At 32.2% G+C, this 20,454-nt stretch overlaps 1 protein-coding gene across 1 annotated transcript; it reads right to left on the bottom strand.

Moving 5' to 3' along the window:
* Positions 1 to 6,401: 6,401 nt before the first annotated feature.
* On the bottom strand, positions 6,402 to 10,489 carry LOC140005009 (ent-kaurenoic acid oxidase 1-like). The gene is made up of 9 exons (XM_072045081.1): positions 10,338 to 10,489; positions 8,975 to 9,299; positions 8,685 to 8,834; positions 8,285 to 8,542; positions 8,090 to 8,167; positions 7,444 to 7,522; positions 7,223 to 7,329; positions 7,017 to 7,135; positions 6,402 to 6,641 (listed from the first exon to the last, which is right to left on the bottom strand). The coding sequence occupies exons 1-9, from the start codon at positions 10,430 to 10,432 to the stop codon at positions 6,551 to 6,553; spliced, it is 1,302 nt and encodes a 433-aa protein (XP_071901182.1). The 5' UTR covers positions 10,433 to 10,489; the 3' UTR covers positions 6,402 to 6,550.
* Between the last annotated feature and the right edge of the window lie 9,965 nt (positions 10,490 to 20,454).

Here is a 20,454-nt window from a genome sequence, read left to right on the forward strand (position 1 = left end):
GAACTACGATTCACATCTTACCACTAAAATGTAAATAGATAACATATGAAAGAACACAATAATTTGCTCTCATAATTTTCCTCTCTAAATAGATAACATATGAAAGAACATAATAATTTGCTCTCATAATTTTCCTCTCTACTTATTCACGTTCTACTCTATGTATATGTATAAATATATAAGTATCTTTTAATTTTAAAATTTTCTGTCATTTAATACACTGCCTAATATACACTTCATCTTTTAGACTTTTACAACCCACTTCTCTTCAATCATATTATTTAGTATAACTTCTTTCCAACCACCACTAACCTATGACACTTTGCATAAAGTATTTCCACCCTTTGTTCCTCTGATTAATTTGGTATTCTTTGTCTTTTTGAAATTTATTTATTCATTATTTTCTTCTTAAAATACACACACGTATTTAAAGACTAACCAAAGCATTCAAGAATCCCTTAGAAGATGAAATGCCAAAATTCTTTCTTCTAACTTCAGATCATGAACTCAAGAACATTATTAGGACCTACAATCAGAAGATACTGAAGGTACGAGAGTTTTGATCTCATGAATTGATTTCATAAATCCATAATTTCTAGCCTATACACATATACACGTACTCACATACCCACATATTTTTGTATCTAATATTGGGCATTCGATTTTTAATGGCGTCTTTATTGGATTCAATTGGTACCCTTTATTAATACCAAAATTCTGATAGAAAAATCTATCAGCTGTATAACTAGATTAATATTCACAATTTATCGAATTTTATCCTACTTGTTGCCATTCTTAAATCAACCAACCCATCAATCTAAATAACCTGGATTAGCACAGGAAGATCTCTCATAAAGATGAACACTTGATTAACTTTGAGAATTACAATTCACATCTTACTACTAAAATGTAAATAGATAACATACGAAATAACACAATAATTTGTGCTCATATTTTTCCTCTCTTCTACTAAATCATGTTCCTAAGGCCTTGTTTGATAGTCCAATTCAATACTTAAATTTAATTGATTTAAATCTTAACATATTTAGACGGTTTGATAACCAAAATTTGAACATTTGAATTAATTAAGTGGCACTGAATTTACTAGGTAAAACTTGCTTCCAAAATTATGTGATGAGTTATTCACTTATTACTGAATGTGATATGCATTCAAATATATTAGATTTAATATTTAACAATTCAATAAGTTAATGGATTTAGATTTTACATTTCACATTTCAGATTTCACATTTCAAACTTCAGTTTTCAGATTTCAGTTTTATGAAGGGCACCCTAATATTGCGTAAATCAATATACTATTTGTATAAAAGTGGTTACAAAAAAAAAAACGAAATGTACACAAATACATATATATTGGTAATGCAATAGTGCAATCTCAAGTTGCTCTTTTTAGCAATATTGCTTTACAAAGGAAGTTTCAGTAGCTAGCCCATCTTGGGTCAATGACCTGTTTCATCCCTCACATTTCATAAAAATATTTTTTTCGTCCCTCACTTTTAAAATGAAGCAAATTCGTCTCTGACATTTAAAAATTAAAGTTATTACATTCCTGAACCTAATTTTCAATCTGAATCAAATCATTAAATAATCCAGTAATAAATTTCGAAAATAGAATTGATAGATCATTCGATCAATTTTATCATATTCACATGACATTTATTAAACCAAAAAAATAAAAATTATAACATAAAAGGCCATTCTTTGTCTTGGAATAGTAGAGTTTTTTTTTTGATAAATCTTTTCATGCACCGTTAGTATATCCGCTTGCGAATCTAGATGTGTATCATAAATATAAAATTTGGTGTTTAAATTTAAATTAAAATGATATGGCGGTATATAAAACCATCTGTGTATACAATGATAATGTAGAAAATATTAATCTTTTTTTTTAATGTTATAATCTTTTATTTTTTATTTTTAGATTTATTAAATTTCACAAGAATATCAAGTTGAGTTAACCCAAGTGATCTACCAATTACACCCCAAAAATTTGTAATCAGGTTGATTGGTAGTTTGATTCAGATTGAAATTTGGCTTCAGGGATGTAATAATTTCAGTTTTTAAATGTCAAGGATGAAATTATTTCATTTTAAAAGTGAGGAACGAAAAGAATATTTTTGTGAAATGTGAAGGATGAAACGATCATTTTCCCCTTACTGTAAAACTCATTTTAGTGTTTGTATTTGGGCTGGGCCTATTGCAATTATTAGTTAAAAAGTTTTTTTTTTCCCAAGATCCGCAATGTAGCCCAAAATGCGGTGGATTAAGTAATTGCTGTTTTGGGTTTAGTTAATTTAATTGAGTGATGTAAGTGGATTAGGTGGTGAGATAAGACATGGGGAGACATATTATTCTTTCCTATTAACTTAGGTTCCGTTTGGTAACATTTGTGTCTTTCCATTTCTGTGCATTGCTATGAATGTAACAGAATACTTTCCTTCTCCTTATCTTCATCAAATTTGATAGCTAAACTTGACAAACTTTTTCTCGATTCCCATTTCTCCTCATTTCTTGCAAATTCGCAACACTTATTGTTCCACTTCAAAAGTGTCCGATAATGGGTATGCTCTTTCAGATAATGGGAGGGGAATGCCGTCAGATTTTTTTTTTATTTTTTACTCATTTTGTTACAACAACTCGAATTTAATTGACTATGCTCGTATTTTTATTTTATTTTATTTTTTGTTAAATCAAAGCTAAAGTCGAAACAGTCTCAAAATGGAAATAACTTTGACTCGCCTCGATGAAGCTGTAATTAACAAAATTTCGCTTGAATAATGTGATATTATCAGGTATGGCGATGCAGGAATGTTCAGAACTCACCTCTTTGGTGCACCTGCTCTATTATGCCAACAATGGCTTTTTGCTGAACTTTTAGGCACTGATTCCATTATAGGATCTCCAGGTGCAGATTTTTTTTTTTTTTTTTTTGTCAGCAACGATACATTTGTATAATCTACTTTATCCTAATTTAGGGGGGAGGGGGAGTCTAAGGAGGTTGTGATAGGGGTTAATGGGTATACAGACCCAACTAGACCAAGGGAGTGATATGACACAACCCTTAGATTGTTTTCTTTCGCTACAGGTGAGGTTTGAACAACCCTCACCTACTGCCCAAAGAAAGACTTAATGCCACTGGGCCAATCAAGGTGCAGAACACGCTAGACTCAGAATCTTTAAGTGTGGTAAAAGCCATCAATAAGCCTGATGCTCCCCACAGGGTGGCCCTTATGGTGATGGTCCAGCCCCGCATCGTCAGTGCCCTCCGATCCTGGGCACAGAGGGGCAGAATCGTAGCATATGAAGAAGCAAAGAAGGTAACTTATGAATTCACCTTGTTACCTGTATTGTTTGACTTATCAAATCTCTGGCAGATCAAACCCCCTGTTAAAATATAAAGAATTAATAAGAATTGAATATAAATATAGAATGTTTAAAGAATTTATTTTGTATGCCCAGTTTCTTGAAAACTATAAATATTATTTATTTTAATAGTGTAAGTGGAAGGGTTCGAATTCGAGACCGCTCACTTACATTTTATCTCTTCGAACCACCCAGTTCATCCCTCCCTCCGAAAAATTTTAAATACATGTAATATTTGATTAAAAAAGGATTTCCAAAACATTTAATAAGAAATGTATAGTCTTTCTGAAGGTTCCTTTTATTTCATATTTTTAAGTGTGGTTGACAAAACAATTTCTCTTTTTGGGTTCATACACTTTCTCTTTTGTTTTTTTTTTTTCAATAGTTCAAAAGACTCTTTTTTTACGATATAAAAACGTGCGTGAAACAAAAACTGAAATGTATATATTATTTTTCAGTAAGATTTTTTATTTCTTTAGAGAATAGGCTTAGTCTATGTGTGGCGCATGGACTGAATGGGTGAATATTGGTGGGAAAATATCTAAAAAAAATTATAAATTATCGATCAAGATTAAACCAAGTCCAATGTTTCCTTCTCTTTTGATTGTGGCGTGAATCAAATGAACTAGGCCTGCACTCTGAAGCAAGTACAGTGTAACCTATTTTTTTATGCTTTTTTGAAATGGAATGTCAGGACCAATAATATGTCGAAGAAAAATACTTTTACAAACATAAAAAAGAATAATGTACATCTTCAAAATGGGATGATTTAATGTATGAATTTGTGATATTGATGCAATAAATAAATCAATTCAATTAGAGAAAGTAATTGACAAGGCACGAGAAAGCTATGTGATGGATACGAATATGGTAATAGTTGAAAAATAGATGGTGGACCATTGTTTATTGTTGGGTACATTACCTTTTACCCTATTGTGATTTGGTGTTTTACCACAAAATGCTCCTATGGTTTAAATATATATATATATATATATATAACTCTCTCGTGATTTGGATTAATGTGTCATCGTTAATTTTTTGGCTAAAACTAAAGATTAATAGTAAAAAAATTAAAGTCAAACTAATAAATTGATAAATGTACCCTTTCATTACTTCTTTTTTTCCTCCAAAAATAAAAAAGAAGAAATTGAAATATAAAAATTGATAAATAAGAACTACTAAATACCATAAAAGATTTGGGTAAAAAACTTATAATGATATTTGTAGTCAGAAAAGATTTGGAATTTTTTGTTTCTTATTTATTTATTTTTTATTTTCCTTCTATCTCTTTTGCATTTGGGGAAAATTAAGATTTTGTAGGCCAAAATATAAGTTTTCAAATAATCTCTTCTTTTCCCAGAGAGAGAGAGAGAGAGAGAGAGAGAGAGAGAGAAAGGAAAAAAGAAAAAAAAACAAGTAGTGAAAGGGTGAATTTGTCAATTTATCAATTTGACTTTGACATTTTATCATTGAATTTCATCAATTTGAATGATTTCTGGCCACATTCCACATCAGTCCAAAGCACAAAGAATTTATTTGGGTGTTCCTGAATGATAGGGGGTTCCATGATTGTTAACCAAACCACAAGGGAAATGATTTGTTTTAAAAAAATAAAATAAAATGGGCACCTAAATCATCCTATAATTTTGGAATTGAATTAAATGTACAAGTTCCATAATTTAAACAAAATCCTTACGTGTATATACCTTAATTAGGCTCATCAACGTGGTTGTATATGGCATTTGTGCTTGATGTTTTATGTGTTTTTAAGTGGAAAGAAAGAGCAAATTAATCTTACTTTTCTTTTTTAGCATTAATGTAGTCATCCCAATAAATGGAAGTCCCATATGGTCAGGAGGAAGCTTGGTGCCACGGGCGGAACATTGGTTTGTTTGGATTGCTTCATATTTCCCCAATTTTATTTGCTTACATCATCTTTACAATTTTCAATACACCTTTTTATCTTCCCAATATCTTTTCATCTCACATACATCACATCACAAAAAGTGCTACAGTAAAAATATCCCAAATAATCCCAAATAACTTACAATCCAAACAGACCCCCAGTGTCCCAATAATTTTCTAACTAAACATTTACTTTGGACAATCAACTTAACTAGGGATGGCAATGGGGGCGGGTGCCCGCGGGGGGCTCACGGGGCGGGGGGTGGGGCGGGGGCGGGGGGGAATTTTTTCCCCCCGCATAGAAACGGGGCGGGGGTATACTCCCCCGCCCCGCCACCCGCAAAAAAAAAAGTATATATATATAATATATATATATATATATATATATATATATAAATGACTATATATTATATGTAAGTTAATTAGTTATAAACTTATGATAATGATATTATTAGTTAGATGTATTATATAATGTATATTAGTTTATGTAATATAATTGATATTATCAATTATATGAATAATTATACATGTCTACTAATAGAATTTATTAATTAGTTATACTAAATTTACTAATACATTTATACTAAATTTCTAATTACACTTAATAGAATAACACTTTTTTCTCAAAAAAAAAGTACAAACACAATGATGAATTAGTGATTGCATTTGTACTAAAAGTGAAAATTTGACTATTTTAGTTATATTTATTTCATCATATTGGATTGTATTCAAATAACTTCTGTTTGATTGTTTTTATGAGTTTCAATTGTAAAATTACAATGAATAATAATTTGGTGATGTGTTGATATTTTAGTACTTGATTATTTATTAAAATTTAATTATAATAAAATTATATAATAAAATTTGATTAACCCCGCGGGGGAAGCGGGGGAAGGCGGGGCGGGGGCGGGGCGGGGCGGGGCGGGGGACGGGGGGAACTAATAGGCAACGGAGCGGGGGACGGGGGAGGGGTCCCCCGCCCCAACCCCGCCCCGTTGCCATCCCTAAACTTAACAAACTTATTACATAGATATACCATATATTAGATGAATAAGTTTCAAACTTGTTGCAAGTAGTTATTACACTCTAGTAACTACTATGATTTTGCTAGATCAACATAAAATGTACCCAAAAAAAAAAAAAAAGAACGAAGAAGAAAAGGGCCTGCAAACGTGATGACTTCTTAAAAGAGACTGATTAAGGCTGAAAACTCCAAACAAGATCATGAAGCACAAAATAGAACAGCGGCCTTCTTTTGCTATTAGGTTCTGCTTATGTTAATCTCAACCCCATCAATTGGTCTTGGATGCGGGAGATAACTCATTTCTGCATCAGCATTAACAAGTTCCCACCTGAAAATTTGTTCATAAGTACATGAGTATGACATAAGCATACACACAACGTTACACTGTTGTGAGACTTTATTTTCTTAATAAATATTAATTACTGGATTTTGAATTTATGCTTTTCTCTTTCTCCTTTGGAAAGAAAGAAAAGCTGGTGTTCTCAACCAAAAAAAAAAACAAAAGATTAATTTTTCGTACACATTCAGTGTATGCACTGACGGATTTGGATGCATATTGGTTTATTTCAATTTAAATTTGAATACCAAATTTTATATATATATAGCATGTATCTAAATTTGTTAATATTGTCACAGTAGTGAATAAAAGATTTGACTCCAAAAAAAAAAAAAAAAAGGGTACAGTGACACAGAGAAATTTCACCTGTATCCTACAACCAGATGGTGGATAAAAATAGCAACCTGCATTCGAGCAAGCATATTTCCTGGACAAATCTTTGAACCCCCACCGAAGACCAAGAATGTCCCAGGCTTTGGTTGTTCCTGATCAAGGAAATATCTAACAGTTGATCAATGCATAACCCAAAATTCGTCTTCTCAATACAAGTGCAAATAAATATTTGTGCTTACGTTCCATCTATCTGGATTGAAACACAATGGATCTTCAAAATTTTTTGGATCTGTATGAATGTATCGTAGCCAGCAGATTACTTTCCATCCTTTAGGTATTTTGTATCCTGTAAGAAAGAGTTTCAACAGTTTTTAAGCAGAGGAAGACGAGCTGCATCCCTCCTCCATGCGCATCCTAAGTACTTCTATTCTGTATACTAAAAGAAATGGAGTGCTTTTACCTTTGTACTCAACATCCCTCTTAGCTGTCCTGAAAACAAATGCTGATACATTGGCTAGTCTTATTGTTTCTTCCACCACCTGCTTGTAAATATGAGTAAATTAGGCAATGAAGCAATAATACACAAGAAAATGCATAGGAATACGTACAGTAACTATTTGCCTATGAATGCTTAGCCACATAATTGTTTATGTGGTATCAAACAAAAATAAAGTACCATGTCAAGTAACTGATGGTATTTATAAATTTTGACTATATGATAAAGGGATAAGTTGGATCTATAAAATACGTTCCTATAAAACAAGATGCATCATCGCCACCATCTGCATCCTCCACAAGTGATGAGATTTTCAAGAAGGCACACGACTACTATGTTACTGTAAATGTTTTTTTTCTAAGCACACAAAAAAAAAAAAAAAGAAGAAGAAGTTTGGGGGCAGTATTAAACCTTTAAAATTACTAATCATTCCCTTAATTGCAACACTTTTCAACAAAATTTACTCTTCTACATTTAAAAAAAAAAAAAATAGACCTACTTCTTAGTCTGTTACCTTAGAGGACACCAAATAGACGAACCTTTAACAAATTAATAATAGTATTAGCATTTCCTAACTAATCTCCGTCATATAATCTTGGTGCAGATATACCTTGTTTGTGTACTGCAATTTCAGAATGTCATCACGTGTTATGAAATCACCATTTGTACCAACATTCATGTGCTCCTCCTACAATTCATTCGATTTAGAGTCATGAAAAAGGAAACATATATAAATGTAATCAAGAACAAGTAAAGAAGTTTATCTTTGGTTGTCATCTAGCTAGAGTTTGGAAGTTACTTATACCCGTAGCTTTTTGAGTACATTAGGGTACTTGGCGAGATAATACAAAATCCACATAATTGAAAGTGAAGTGGATTCGTAGCCAGCAATTATTAGGCCTACAATGTTATCAAGCACCTCTTCATCTTGTAATTGGTGACCATCGTCATCTTTTAGGTTCAAGAGTTGGTCCAACAAATCAAACTCAGCTCTTGCAGCATTGCCTTCAAACTTTCTCTTATTTATCTCCTTGGTCAAAATTGTCATGACTTTCTTCCGACACTGTGGAATGGCAAATTTGTGATTAGTCATTGGAATTCAAGTCTAGCTCATACAAGAATTGGAACTCTAGAAATTAAAAACCTCCCATAAAGGGAATTTACTCATTTTTGTACTATTTTAGCTTAAGAGTGAATTTGCTAGCCTGGAGGGCGTGATGATAAGCAGTCCCTGGAATCTTAATTGGTTGACTTCTAACTCCTTTGATCATACCCGCAAATAGCTGATCAAGTGTATCCAAATGGGGCCCTGGCTCGAACCCGCAAAAGTACTTCCCAATATTTTCAAAAGTAACCTTCAAGGACAATGAAAAAATAATGAAAAATAAGGAAAATGATGGCCTAGAGAGATTTCATGAAAGTTGAAATTAGTATGATAACTTGTATCAAGAAAATTTTATATAGATCTAGATTTTTCATACGTATATTAGTCTACCTTCTTAGCTTCTTGCAATGCTACAATTCTCCCTTTCTCTGACCATAGTCGAAGGGCTGCAACTATTCTTGGTTGGACCATAATGGCTATCTTGCGGAGGGCATCAGGTTGATTAATGGCCTTTACAACTAAGCCTCTAATCCTTGTATGTGATGATCCTTGAAGGAAAAGGAGGGAATTGTTGCCTATAATTTGAGTGGCAGGCCATCCCATGCCAAAGTTTGCATCCGATTGAAGGATGAATTTGTTAGCTGATGGAGAGGATGCAATTATAGAGGGTGAACCAAAGAGATGACTTTTGTACAATCCTTCTCCATCACCATATCTGAATTAAATGGTTAATTCGGAAGCATCTTGTTAATTCTAATTAATTTTATGTACAGCTGATGAAGTCAATTTGTAGCATTTATTTTGGGTGGAAAGCTTATTGTTTAACAATTTGTAACCAACAAGTCGAAATACTGTGCTAGGCAGAAGAGATGTCAATTCACCGCGCACTTAATCGACAACTTGGTGGATTTGACATGAGCACACGGTGACAACATCAATTTCTCAAAACAGGTTAGGCAACATCAATTTTGACAAAATGAATATAGTTTGTATAATCAATTCTCTTGTCACCAATAACTCAAATATATTTTTGGAGCATAAAATAATTATGATCTTCATCTATTCAAACGCTACAATTTATTCAATTCATTATTTCGGAACATGTTAGAGCATAATAATTAAATCCGGCCTGGTCCTCAGCCTGGTAACTAGATTGGTTCAAGGGTTTAATCACGAGTTAATAATTGGTTGAACTAGTGGGTTCTAATATAATGAAATAATATAATTGTTAAGAAACGTGTCATGACCTGAAAACTTAAGAAAAATGCTATTGTTTATGAAGTGTTTTAAGAGAAATATGTTTTCTTGCAGAAAATAATCCACCCATCAATGCATGTCTACAATATTCACCTTTCTGGGTTCGAAAATATTGAGGATAATTTTAAACCATGCTCTTCAATTAAAATGAATATCACAGATCCATCATAATATTAGTTGTTCGCTATTATTGTAGCATTCTTTTTCATATTCCAAATTTCATCTACACTACAATAATTTGATAGTTAGATTGATCCTTTTTAAGTTCAATTCATCAAAAGACACATAACTAATGTGTGGAGCACCTGCACTTGAGGAAGTAGACTTGCGATTGTCTACAAGATGTTGCAGAAATTGCTACAGCCAAATGCCATGAACTTGGGCCAATGGCCGCCGTGTATATGTAGCAATAAGTTGGACGGTTGTGCAACCGAAGTTACTAGGAATAAAATGGAACAAGAGAGGAATAAATCTCAAGCACGGAGAAAAACCTTACTTGTCTCTTTTATTGTTAATGAAGTCGTCAGGCCGACGGATAACCTTAAAATACCAAAGAAAATGAAGCATTTCTCCAAAAAATGGAATCCCCATGTGACCAGGAGGAAGCTTCGTCGTGGTTCTGCCTCCAAAACGCCAGAAAGTAATCGGCAGAGCAAATCGAAAATAATTCCACCACCACAATCCCGACACTAGCAGTGTTATGATTCCCACCACATTTGCTATCCATATCCCTAAGGTTATTTCCATCTTTGTGAGTTGAGGCTCTAATAGTTCATGTGATGTGGTACTCCCAGGCTCTAAGTTTAAATACACTTACTTGCGATGAGAGTCAAAGTTGGTGAGCTCTCCAAGAGTGCCACTACCGTGGTTAAAAATTTGACAGCCACTCCTCCTGTTGCCCACATTGACAAATTCTTGGTATAAGTATGGTTAGGTAGTCTTAGCATAATTAGATCAATTCTGTGGGAGGCCGAAAATTATTTTTATCATTTATAATTTCATCTAATATTTGAATGTGTTGTAATTTGTATGATATTATTTACTTTCCATGTTTGCTTGTTTCATGCGATTAGACGATTTGAATGCACCCTCAATTAGTGTAAGATATCTTGTTCAACCACAAAATATTTTGACTAAAAAAAATGGCAACATTTTGACCAGACTGAAATTTGCATGAGCGCGCATAAAAATGACGTTCAAACTTGTAATTTAGAAACAAGGATATGAAATTTGACTCAAATGGTAAAATTTGGTCATGTTTCAAACCTATCTTATATTCAAACTGCAGGAAGAAAAGCCTGTCATGTAGTTGGAAATAAAACAGTGGACGTTATCAGTTCTTTAAATTACCTGCCCTCTTCTTATTTACTTCTCAGTTCTCACGATACCATTGAATTCCATGGCAGAAGTTTCCACTTTGGTCCACACATTCTCTTGGTTACGATTGAATAAATTTCCTCCCTCCAAAATTTTCATCTATAGTCTACACTTTCCCTCTTTCCTTCCTCATCAATCGGTTGCTACCATATGCAGATACAACAAAAGGGTTAGCGACGTGGTTGCCAAAGAGTATATGAAAAATAGCAGTGACGAGATTAGACTATCATGTTCTCTTGAATTATCTGCCCACACATATACTGTGTGAATATCTGTCCACACAGATCAGCATTTCGTGAATCAGTAGGACTCATACATCGCAGCAAATGAGCAAGTGGTAGACGATAAGGACAGTATGGTAAAAAAGATAACAAAAGAATTCACGTTACGGTAAAATGTTACTTTGCACCCTGTGAACGTATTCAGATTCCCACTTTGGTCTCTATACTTCAGAGTGAGACAATTTAGTCCTTAACTTTATAAAATATGTTTTGCTTAAATAAAATTGTTGCTGGAAATGTGATGGATTTTATGTTTTAAAAATTAAAGTGGGACAATTTTCATATTTTAGAGATTAAAGTTTGATAGATTTTATTTAAGTGGCTTGATTACTTTAGGAACTAATTTGTCCCACTTTTAAGTTTATGGATAGATGTGAGAATTCGGGTATAATGGAAGGATGTAAAATCAAATTAACCATAAACTTTAGTTTTTTTTTTGTGTTCTTTTTTTCATTTTTTCGTTTGGGAGAACAAGAAATTTACTTTATTCCTTATCGGGGGAGAGTTGAGTTGGGTGGTTCGGGGGAGATAGTGTAAATGAGAGGTTTCGAATTTAAACCCTTCTACTTACATGAACAATAAAGTATTAGTGTAAATGAAAGATTTTGAATTCAAATTCTCCTACTTACACGAACAAAAAATACTTTATTCCTTGTCATAACATGTCTAACAAATTCCATGTTCTATAGGAGGCACTTGCTTCTCTTTGTTGGCTTAAGCTATAACAGACAGTTGGAGCTAGACATATCAATGGATAGAATCTATGTTAAATCTTTTTGATCCAAATTCAGACTCGTTAACTTTAGTTAGACCCAAACCCTTATGGGTCTAAAAAGCAAACTTAGATCTAGTTCCTCATGAATTTGGATATCCAATGGGTATCCGTGGATTTTTTTTTGAACATACAACAAAGAATTTAAGTGAAAATATTTCAAAAATAATATGAATATTATCCTTTTTTTTTCAAATAATAAATTAACATTCAAGAAGTTGAATGCAATATAAAGGCAGGATTAAGTGATGTTTTGTTAGGTTAAGAGAGTATCCTTTAATCTAATAGTCATAAAGTCTTACTTTGTTTGATCTAATGACCATAGAATATTAGATTAATTTACAAATTTAGTGATACACACACAGTCATGGCCTTGGATAGATTCTGATTTAGACTTGGATTTGGGTCTGGATCTGATTAAGAAGATTGCAAACAGTTCCGGATTTTACTTAAATTTGATTTTTTCTTCTTTATTCACGTGCATAGACTTGGACCATGTTGAGCAGTCGAAGAAGAATACGTGCATAGTGTGATTATGTAGTTCTCTCTTGGAATTCTTTCTTAGTATGCTCTGGTAACACCACATGATATCAGCCCAAAAAAAAAAAAAGACAGAAGAAGTCATAATAATTTTAAGAAAAAAGGAATTACATTTAATATAATTACGTAGTACTGCATAACTGCAGCAGATGCTGGAGTGCTACTGCGTGTGACTTTTAAATACACTTATTCAAGCCAGTGATAACACATCCTCTCTTTTTTTGTTTCGTATTTTTGTTAAAAAATGTGCAAGAAGAAGGAGGAGGAGGAGGATTTCATATCACAAATGTTGACATATTTTAACTACGCATATTTAGAATCTTAATAGTTTTAGAAATTGATTTGTTATTTGATAACTATATTAAATTTGGTGTCACAGTTGGTTTAGGAAATAGAGTTGAGTCACATTTTGATATTATAATTAGAATAGAATTTGTGTTTATATTTCTCTATTTAAGGATTTGGAGTCCTAAGTTTGTAGTTAATGGAAATTAGTAAATTGAAATAGAATATTTTGTTTTCTCCTGTGCCTTTCTTATTTGTAAGATTTTTAATATTATTTCCGCTATGTAACTTTTTGTACTAACAACAAAGAAAAAGAAAAAGAATATTCTTACAGTGTTCTCACGGCACGGCATGATATCACAAAAAAAAAAAAAAAAAAAGCCATGAGAATTGTGAAATCCTAGTTTAGACTAGGGCTCTTAAAAATTGGGAAGTGTCTAAAGCTTGGAATTTCGATCAAGGTATTTTTATTCATTGATCCTGTATAGATAAGGAGTAGAGAGTGTTGTGTATAACCTTTTTTTGTGCTTTTTCCCTGGCTAGAAAATGGATTTTGGTTTCTTACCAAGGTGTACAATTTCTTGAATATCAACAAAAAAGCTGTGTTTACGTAAAAAAAAAAAAAGGAGAGAAAGTCTATGGCTATTTGTGTTATGAAAAGGACTTCATATATATATATATATATATATATTTTTTTTTTACTTGATAGACCTTTGCAGAGAGATTTGGCTGGGCCATTTTGCGATTTTATGATGTGAACACTAATATTAAATAATTAAATGCGGAGAATATAACATGATCATAATTGAATAATTTCACAAAATTTTCCATTTCCTGTAGAATAATATTTTAGTATAATTTCTGAGACTGGATTAGTTCAGTAAGTGCTTCTTCGACATTTGAATATTCAGCGATTGCATGCCCACGACCATCATTGTCGGATCATGCCCCCTATAGTCCATATTTTCTCCATACGCTGTTGGTGATGTTTACGGATCAAAACAATTATCATACATAAGTAATCTGTTTACAGTCAAATATTTCTCGTTTATTCAACAAGATGACAAAATTTATATGACTTGGGAGTATACAATCCTTGTTCTTTTCCGTGGAACATCATGCGTCGACTTTTTTATCCGGTATCATAATTTCTTTTTTCTTTTTGGTTAGAAATGTAAACGAGCCTAATTGAACTGAACACCTTAGTATTTAAAATTGTTTGATTATTTTAACGAATTTAAAATTTTTTTAAATTAGCTTGTTTAGTTGCTGAACTGAATTTGAATGAGATTTTTATCAAATTTGAGCATTATCGAACATAAAATACTATTCAAATTCAGATTGATTGGTTGGCGAACCAAATTCGAATAAGCCTTTATCAAATCGAACTCCCTTCAAGTATTAACCAGTTTGATTTAGAAGTGGCAGTTTCAATTCATGTCCATTTAACCATACATATTCACCTCACTTAAATGTTTTGGATCATTATACAAATTTAGATGGATATTAACCAGTGGTCGAGCCACATGGAAGTAAGTGGAATCAATTGACCCACTTAACTTTGAAAAAGTTAACTTTTAGGCTTAGGAAATTTAGAAAATTTTAAACTTGCATCTTATTTGACCCCACTATATTTTAACAAACTTTCTTTTCTATATATATTGACCCTAAATAATTGAAAATTCATAAATTTTGCCATCACAAGAATTTTGAATTTGTTTCAAGTTATTTATGAAAGTTATTTCAAGAATAAATTCTTCTAAAGTTTTTAAAAACAAGGGATGACCTTTCTTGACTGGAGTGGAAAAACTAATTCTTTCAAAATTCAAAGTTTCCATTCTTAAAAGAAACTCGTAAAAATCAAGTTGATGGTAGTTCACAGATTATTTAAAAGTTTCAATTACTTACATTGAAAAAGTTGTTTTAACAAAACTGATAATGCATTGATTTTGCAACATTTTTCAGAAGATGAGTACTTGTAAGGTACAATTATGAACATTTTGAAGATCTATTATTTTTAGTGCATGTTTAACTTACCATTAAAATGGAGATGTAAATCAAATTATGCTGGACAATTTTCTACAATATATTAATGAAACTTGCTTTATATATATATTTATATATATATAATTTTGATATTTGCTTTGTCAAAGTTTTAATGTACTGCCAAAAAAAAAGGGTTTAGTGTACTAAAATTTGACCCCACTTACTGTGGGGTCTTGGCTTCACCTCTGATATTAACGGACATTCAAGTAAAACCAATTGGCTCACAGTAAGGAGGGGTTAACTGTTATCACCTGTTTGGCAGTTATAATCTATTTATTAATAAATAATTAGAATTGCCTGAGCATCGATGATCAATTAGTTGAACCATTGCTGAAATTATTTCTTGGCTAGACCTTTAATTATTGTTACTCTAATTTTAGTAAATTGTCATTTAATTTTTAGTTGGTTATTTTATTTTTAGTTAAATTGTTTTAATTGTCACAATTTATGCAAAAACACCCCCTGTGTTACTTTGGATTTCTAAAGAGACAAATACCCCAATCCCTGAGGATACGACCCTACTTGCCCTGTTTATAAATTAATAATTATTTGTGTAAAAGTCATCCCCATTCAGGTATATCGGATCAAACAAACTCTTCGGGAACTGGATGAATCAAATAACCCATTACACGCCTAGAGTCCCTGCTCCAGTATTTGGAATCGGGTTTTGGCTATTTTAATTGACAATTAAGTTTATTTTTATTATTGTACTGGCATCGACAATCTGTCACTAATCAAAGAATTCAAGAATCCCTTAGAAGATGAAATGACAAACTCTTTCGACTAAACTCAGATGATGAACTCAAGAACATTTTTATTAGAACCTACAAATCAGACGACAATGAAGGTACGGACGAGAGTGTTGATCTCATGAATTGATCACAAACATCCATAATGGCTAGCCTATACAAACATACACACACTATCACAGATCCACATACTGTATTTTTTATGTATTAAATATCTGGTGTCCGATTTTTAATGACCTCTTACTAGATTTTATTAGTTTATCAATTCTAAATTCTGATTAAAAAAAAAACCCATCAGCTATATAATTGGATTAACCATTGGACCGAGTTTTCACAATTTATGGAATTTTATCCTAGTCGTTGCCATCCTTAAAACAACCAACCCCTCAATCTAAATGACTGGATTAGTACAGTAAGATCTTTTGTAAAGAGGTACACATAATTAACTTTGAGAACTACGATTCACATCTTGCTACTAAAATGTAAATAGATAACATATGAAAGAACACAATAATTTGTGCTCATATTTTTCCTCTCTTCTACTAAATCATGTTCCTAAGGCCTTGTTTGATAGTCCAATTCAACACTTAAATTTAATTGATTTAAATTTTAACATATTCAGATCGTTTGATAACCAAAATTTAAACATTTGAATTAATTAAGTGGCACTGAATTTACTAGGCAAAACTTGCTTCCAAAATTATGTGATGAGTTATTCACTTGTTACTGAATGTGATATGCATTCAAATATATTAGATTTAATACTTGACAATTCAATAAGTTAATGGATTTAGATTTCACATTTCAGATTTCACATTTCAAACTTCAGTTTTCAGATTTCAGTTTTATCAAGGGCACCCTAATATTGCATAAATCAATATACTATTTGTATAAAAGTGGTTACAAAAAAAAAAAAACGAAATGTACACAAATACGTATATATTGGTAATGTAATTGAGCAATCTCAACTTGCTCTTACAAAGGAAGTTTCAATAGCTAGGCCATCTTGGGTCAAATCCATACTCTATCTATAATATTCATATTTACTGTAAAATTCATTTTACTGTTTGTATTTGGGCTGGGCCTATTGCAATTTTCAGTTAAAAAGTTTTTTTTTCCAAGATCCGCAATGTAGCCCAAAATGTGGTGGATTAAGTAATTGCTGTTTTGGGTTTAGTTAATTTAATTGAGTGATGTAAGTGGATTAGGTGGTGAGATAAGACATGGGGAGACATATTATTCTTTCCTATTAACTTAGGTTCCGTTTGGTAACATTTGTGTCTTTCCATTTCTGTGCATTGCTATGAATGTAACAGAATACTTTCCTTCTCCTTATCGTCATCAAATTTGATAGCTAAACTTGACAAACTTTTTCTCGATTCCCATTTCTCCTCATTTCTTGCAAATTCGCAACACTTATTGTTCCACTTCAAAAGTGTCCGATAATGGGTATGCTCTTTCAGATAATGGGAGGGGAATGCCGTCAGATTTTTTTTTTATTTTTTACTCATTTTGTTACAACAACTCGAATTTAATTGACTATGCTCGTATTTTTATTTTATTTTATTTTTTGTTAAATCAAAGCTAAAGTCGAAACAGTCTCAAAATGGAAATAACTTTGACTCGCCTCGATGAAGCTGTAATTAACAAAATTTCGCTTGAATAATGTGATATTATCAGGTATGGCGATGCAGGAATGTTCAGAACTCACCTCTTTGGTGCACCTGCTCTATTATGCCAACAATGGCTTTTTGCTGAACTTTTAGGCACTGATTCCATTATAGGATCTCCAGGTGCAGATTTTTTTTTTTTTTTTTTGTCAGCAACGATACATTTGTATAATCTACTTTATCCTAATTTAGGGGGGAGGGGGAGTCTAAGGAGGTTGTGATAGGGGTTAATGGGTATACAGACCCAACTAGACCAAGGGAGTGATATGACACAACCCTTAGATTGTTTTCTTTCGCTACAGGTGAGGTTTGAACAACCCTCACCTACTGCCCAAAGAAAGACTTAATGCCACTGGGCCAATCAAGGTGCAGAACACGCTAGACTCAGAATCTTTAAGTGTGGTAAAAGCCATCAATAAGCCTGATGCTCCCCACAGGGTGGCCCTTATGGTGATGGTCCAGCCCCGCATCGTCAGTGCCCTCCGATCCTGGGCACAGAGGGGCAGAATCGTAGCATATGAAGAAGCAAAGAAGGTAACTTATGAATTCACCTTGTTACCTGTATTGTTTGACTTATCAAATCTCTGGCAGATCAAACCCCCTGTTAAAATATAAAGAATTAATAAGAATTGAATATAAATATAGAATGTTTAAAGAATTTATTTTGTATGCCCAGTTTCTTGAAAACTATAAATATTATTTATTTTAATAGTGTAAGTGGAAGGGTTCGAATTCGAGACCGCTCACTTACATTTTATCTCTTCGAACCACCCAGTTCATCCCTCCCTCCGAAAAATTTTAAATACATGTAATATTTGATTAAAAAAGGATTTCCAAAACATTTAATAAGAAATGTATAGTCTTTCTGAAGGTTCCTTTTATTTCATATTTTTAAGTGTGGTTGACAAAACAATTGTTTTGTTTCTCAAAGAGTATGGGCTAATGATGCATAACAAAAAACTTTTGGGAAATGAGTTTTGCACTTCAGTACTTTTTGGGTTCATACACTTTCTCTTTTGTTTTTTTTTTTCAACAGTTTAAAAGACTCTTTTTTACGATATAAAAACGTGCGTGAAACAAAAACTGAAATGTATATATTATTTTTCAATAAGATTTTTTATTTCTTTAGAGAATAGGCTTAGTCTATGTGTGGCGCATGGACTGAATGGGTGAATATTGGTGGGAAAATATCTAAAAAAAATTATAAATTATCGATCAAGATTAAACCAAGTCCAATGTTTCCTTCTCTTTTGATTGTGGCGTGAATCAAATGAACTAGGCCTGCACTCTGAAGCAAGTACAGTGTAACCTATTTTTTTATGCTTTTTTGAAATGGAATGTCAGGACCAATAATATGTCGAAGAAAAATACTTTTACAAACATAAAAAAGAATAATGTACATCTTCAAAATGGGATGATTTAATGTATGAATTTGTGATATTGATGCAATAAATAAATCAATTCAATTAGAGAAAGTAATTGACAAGGCACGAGAAAGCTATGTGATGGATACGAATATGGTAATAGTTGAAAAATAGATGGTGGACCATTGTTTATTGTTGGGTACATCACCTTTTACCCTATTGTGATTTGGTGTTTTACCACAAAACGCTCCTATGGTTTAAATATATATATATATATATATATATAACTCTCTCGTGATTTGGATTAATGTGTCATCGTTAATTTTTTGGCTAAAACTAAAGATTAATAGTAAAAAAATTAAAGTCAAACTAATAAATTGATAAATGTACCCTTTCATTACTTTTTTTTTCCTCCAAAAATAAAAAAGATCGAAGAAATTGAAATATAAAAATTGATAAATAAGAACTAGTAAATACCATAAAAGATTTGGGTAAAAAACTTATAATGATATTTGTAGTCAGAAAAGATTTGGAATTTTTTGTTTCTTATTTATTTATTTTTTATTTTCCTTCTATCTCTTTTGCATTTGGGGAAAATTAAGATTTTGTAGGCCAAAATATAAGTTTTCAAATAATCTCTTCTTTTCCCAAAGAGAGAGAGAGAGAGAGAGAGAGAGAGAGAGAGAGAGAGAGAGAAAGAGAGAAAGGAAAAAAGAAAAAAAAAAACAAGTAGTGAAAGGGTGAATTTGTCAATTTATCAATTTGACTTTGACATTTTATCATTGAATTTCATCAATTTGAATGATTTCTGGCCACATTCCACATCAGTCCAAAGCACAAAGAATTTATTTGGGTGTTCCTGAATGATAGGGGGTTCCATGATTGTTAACCAAACCACAAGGGAAATGATTTGTTTTAAAAAAATAAAATAAAATGGGCACCTAAATCATCCTATAATTTTGGAATTGAATTAAATGTACAAGTTCCATAATTTAAACAAAATCCTTACGTGTATATACCTTAATTAGGCTCATCAACGTGGTTGTATATGGCATTTGTGCTTGATGTTTTATGTGTTTTTAAGTGGAAAGAAAGAGCAAATTAATCTTACTTTTCTTTTTTAGCATTAATGTAGTCATCCCAATAAATGGAAGTCCCATATGGTCAGGAGGAAGCTTGGTGCCACGGGCGGAACATTACTAGAATCCGGTGTCCCAATAATTTTCTAACTAAACATTTACTTTGGACAATCAACTTAACTAGGGATGGCAATAGGGGCGGGTGCCCGCGGGGGCTGGGGCGGGGGCGGGGGGGAATTTTTTCCCCCCGCATAGAAACGGGGCGGGGGTATACTCCCCCGTCCCGCCACCCGCAAAAAAAAAAGTATATATATATAATATATATATATATATATAAATGACTATATATTATATGTAAGTTAATTAGTTATAAACTTATGATAATGATATTATTAGTTAGATGTATTATATAATGTATATTAGTTTATGTAATATAATTGATATTATCAA

Source organism: Coffea arabica, chromosome 4c (genome assembly GCF_036785885.1).
Source record: "Coffea arabica cultivar ET-39 chromosome 4c, Coffea Arabica ET-39 HiFi, whole genome shotgun sequence".
NCBI classification, from domain to species: Eukaryota; Viridiplantae; Streptophyta; class Magnoliopsida; order Gentianales; family Rubiaceae; genus Coffea; species Coffea arabica.

Coding starts and splice junctions, on each gene's coding strand:
- LOC140005009 (XM_072045081.1), bottom strand. CDS start 10,432: ATGGGGATTCCATTTTTTGGAGAAATGCTTCATTTTCTTTGGTATTTT. Junction 9,300..10,337: donor ATTAACAATAAAAGAGACAA/GTAAGGTTTTTC, acceptor CATTTAATTCAG/ATATGGTGATGGAGAAGGAT. Junction 8,543..8,684: donor CTTATCATCACGCCCTCCAG/GCTAGCAAATTC, acceptor GCCATTCCACAG/TGTCGGAAGAAAGTCATGAC.